Source organism: Condylura cristata, unplaced genomic scaffold (genome assembly GCF_000260355.1).
Source record: "Condylura cristata isolate star-nosed mole 26May11 unplaced genomic scaffold, ConCri1.0 scaffold00015, whole genome shotgun sequence".
Lineage (NCBI taxonomy): Eukaryota > Metazoa > Chordata > Mammalia > Eulipotyphla > Talpidae > Condylura > Condylura cristata.
Genome location: NW_004567116.1, coordinates 51,472,097 through 51,476,047, shown reverse-complemented (window position 1 = coordinate 51,476,047; position 3,951 = coordinate 51,472,097). Strand labels below are relative to the sequence as shown.

The 3,951-nt window shown below is 34.4% G+C and overlaps 1 protein-coding gene across 3 annotated transcripts in view; it reads left to right on the top strand.

Annotated features, from left to right (window-relative positions):
* NOX4 (NADPH oxidase 4) overlaps window positions 1–3,951 on the top strand; it is a 165,239-nt gene that overhangs the window by 40,995 nt on the left and 120,293 nt on the right. For all 3 annotated transcript variants that reach the window (XM_004683286.1, XM_012725242.1, XM_004683285.2), the window contains one exon: window positions 2,785–2,812. In XM_004683286.1, coding sequence (XP_004683343.1) covers window positions 2,785–2,812 — 28 coding nt within the window. The remainder of the gene's footprint in view (window positions 1–2,784; window positions 2,813–3,951) is intronic.

The following is a 3,951-nucleotide window of genomic DNA, read 5'->3' as shown; positions in this document are numbered from 1 at the left end:
TTTTTTTTTGAGGTGGCATTTTTTTTTATTTTACTTTTTTTCTACAACTTGATTTTAATATTTTTGGTCTTTGTTGACTGAGGTCTGTTTTTGCAGTTGTTTAGTTAGTGGTATGGTGAAGGGGCCTTGAACCACTGGTGTAAGTGGGCTTGAGGGAAGGGTTAGCTTGCATTTGTGGCACTTGCACTGCCTGTCTTCTTTGGGATTCCATATCTGAGACTTTGAGTTATCAGTGTAGTTCATGAGTTCACCAGCAATCCCAAGGGGTAAGTGTGGATATGTAATCTTGTTCAGAGTGTCTGAACATGAGCTCTGGCTGTGTTAAACACCCAACTCCTGTGCACATATTTCACCTTGGCCAAGGGTGTATGCCTACACAGCCTTTTGTTCTTCCATTACTGGGCCCCTGGCTGAGCCAGGAGCCCTATTACCTGTATACCTCAACCTGAACTACATTCTCCCTTCATTCTCCAGCTTTCTATACCTCTACCTCTTTTTTTTTTTTTTTAATGAATGGTGACTCTCACTACTGTCAACTCTTTTCTATGTTTTCTGTGTTTGTCTCCAGAGCAGAAGGAGTTTGGGTGTTACCCCAAGCCTTGGGACTTTCTTATGGAGTATTTTTCTAATTTACAGTTAGTTAAAAGTTTTGGGATCCAATAAGGGATCTCGTCTGTTGTGATCTTAGTCCAACCTCTCTTTTTTAACTTTTCCACCTTTGTTTTTCTCTTTGTTTTATAATTAATATAGATATAATTTTCTTCATATGGATGTTCCATAATTAGTTCTTAACCTTTTTCTTGCTCACAGATTAGGTTAATTTCATAATTTTGTTATGAGACACATTCCAATAAATTATTTTTCTATGTTCTTCTATTAAGAAAATATAGAATAGACTTTTAGTTTGAAAGGCATATGCATTTGTAATATTGAAGACCATTGAAAGACAATGTGCATTTTAAATTTTGAAGCTAAATTGCTGTCCAAATGGCTCCACCTGTTTACACACTTCTATCAAGTTTATCAGAATGCCTATTTTTACATTTCGTTCATTAAAAATTTTTCCCAATTCTGATGATTGAATAATGGTTAACTTACTTTAATTTGTATTTCCCTCTTTTTTCTTTTCTTTTTTCTCCTTCATTCTTTCAATATTTTTGAATGCTTAGTAGATATCTGGCAATATAGTAGATAACTATGGACACCCGTGCATACACATACACATACATTTTGTGAATTGTCCTTAAGATAGATGGGATTGTGCCATGTGCTTATTGTTGTTGTTTTGTGCTTTTATTCTGCCTGTTCCAGATAACCAATGACCCACTAGCTCCAGGTAGTTTTTATTCATTGTCAATATTAATTGTGCTATCTTCCGAGTTTCCATAGCTATTCAAATTTCTGGTATTACTACTTTGTCCTGGTTATGTTTTATTTTTTTTAGATTTTTAAATATCATGTTTTTCTAGATAATCCTTTAAATATATTTCTATATACAGGGATATAAATCATTTGACTAAAGTCACATGAGAATCTATTCCTAGGAATCTGGACCTTAATCAAGGCCCCTAATGCTAATCCTAAATGGCCTATTCAGCCTCCATTTTGTTACCTACAGTTCTGTATTCCTAAAGCAAGGGCAGATCTGCTGAATTATAGGAAAACCCAACCCTACTAGAAGACTTTCAAATAAAGTAAGAGCATAAAGCTAGATAACTCTGGGAAGGGTGTGTATCAAGAGGTATGACCAGGAAGAGCCGGGAGGCTGATGGCAGATGCATACTCCTGACTTATACATCAGGAGGTATGAGCGGAAATGCCCAGTCATTGACTGATGTATAAAAAGAACCCCAGAAGCTTATCAGTGGAATACCTTATTGATAAGATTGAAATCCTGACTGGGTAATCAGGGTTGGATCTACATACCAAGCTATCCACAGATGAGAAATACATTAAAATACATTTCCATTCTTTCCCATCTTCTTCTACTTCTCCTTTTCCTTTTCTACTTCCCTGTATGATTAATGCTGTTTACCAATGAAACAGGATCTTGCTCTTGAGACCATCCTGCATTAGCCTGCTCCATAGCTCCTGTTTCTTTACCAGTTTGGTGTTGCCCAACACAACACCCTAAAAATTATTTTACCTAACTGACTTCTTAATTTATATTTATTTTACTGTAATCCCAGACTTAATAAAAGCATAAGAAAAGACATTCAAAAGTTGTGTGACATTTAGCCCCATTAGGATAATTGACACATATATTGGAAATTGATCTAATTTTTTTAGAAGATAGACAGGGAGTCTGTTTTCTAACATATCCCCCCCCATGTAAATATTATCACTGCTTTCAACGTATTTGAAGCATTGAAAATTCTCATCTCTTTGCACCAAATTTGAAGTGTACAACCACCTCAATATATTTTTTTTTATTATTTTTTGATTCTCTATTAACAACTCTAATTTAGTAATTATGCTAGAGTATATATGTTTGTTTCCATATAATAGCAAAAAAAGAGGATAGACTTCAGGCCACTGTCACTACTTTGTAATTAGCCATTAAGATTAAAGTCTTCTGACCTCATCCCATGTTCTTCTCTCAGCTGATTTTTTCACTGATTACAATCACCTCTAACATTATGAGAGCTTAAAATAACTTAATTGAATCTCTTATTTTCATTGGAAGAACTGTTTTACATGTATAATATTTGACTCTGTACCTTATAGAGCCTGTGGAGTTGTTATCAGTGACTTATTTTTTTGTTTTGTTTTCCTTTTCATCAGGATCCTATAAAACTTCTCTTCACAACTGGTAAGTTATTATTCATTACTCTTTCTGAAGGTTTGGATATAATCATCATCAAATTGCCTAGCAGTCAAGCATATGTTAAAATATAATATATGGAAATTTTGTCTCTTGCTTCAGATATGAGCATTTCAAGAATATAGTTACAGTGAAAGGGGAAAGGAAAACAGTTGTGGTTCAAATAAATGAATAATAGCAGTAAGCAAACATACACACCTTTCATATGTTTATTTAGTGAAAAGAAGATAAAGTGCTTATTGAGCACTTATTCTGTGCACACCATTATTAGATTATAGGTGACAATAACATGCTCTTTAATATGTTAGAAAGAAACACCAAGCACGACAAGTGTCAATATAGTTACTAAAATTTAGTAGAATATTTGTTGCTTTAAAGCGTATAAAAGTGAAAAGAAAATAATTTACTTTTCTTGAAATATGTCTCCTTTTTCATTTATTTTTCCTCCTCAAATACAATATCCATGATACCTTAGTCTAGAACAATGATTTGCTAAGGGACATTGGATTATCACACAAAAAATTTCCCTTATATTAATATAGTTCTTACTAAAATTCATCTTTCTTATCTTACATTTGTAATGACAGAAGGAGGTATGTATATTTTAGTAACTTTTAGAATATGTTTCAAGGAGAGGGATGACTGGGTAGTTAAGATGGTTTACCTAAAAACTTAAATGGAACATCTTATTAAGAATTAAAATTACAGGCCCTCCCTGGTGGTGCAACGGGTTAGGGCACAGCACTGCAAGCTGGTGGTAGCCGCTTTGGTATGAGTTTGCTCCCCAGCCCCGGAAGTGATGACATGGCGTAACCGATCTCTCCTGACCTGCCTGCTGCTCCCCTTAGCAGTGTACTTCGTCATCTCCCTGTTTTGCTCCCCACTCTGTCTCTGGTGAAGTCTCTCACCGCCTCTGCACCTCTGTCTGGCCTGTACCTCAGTTCTGTATGAATAAATAAATAAATCTTTAAAAAAAAAATTACATTGGGGAGTGCGACATAGTCTTGTGAAATGCATCATTTTTCTTTTAAATCAACTTTATGATGGAAAATTGAGAATAACTTAGGTATTTTTATTTTCTGTGCACCAATTATATATTTAGATTTTAACATATATATATATATATA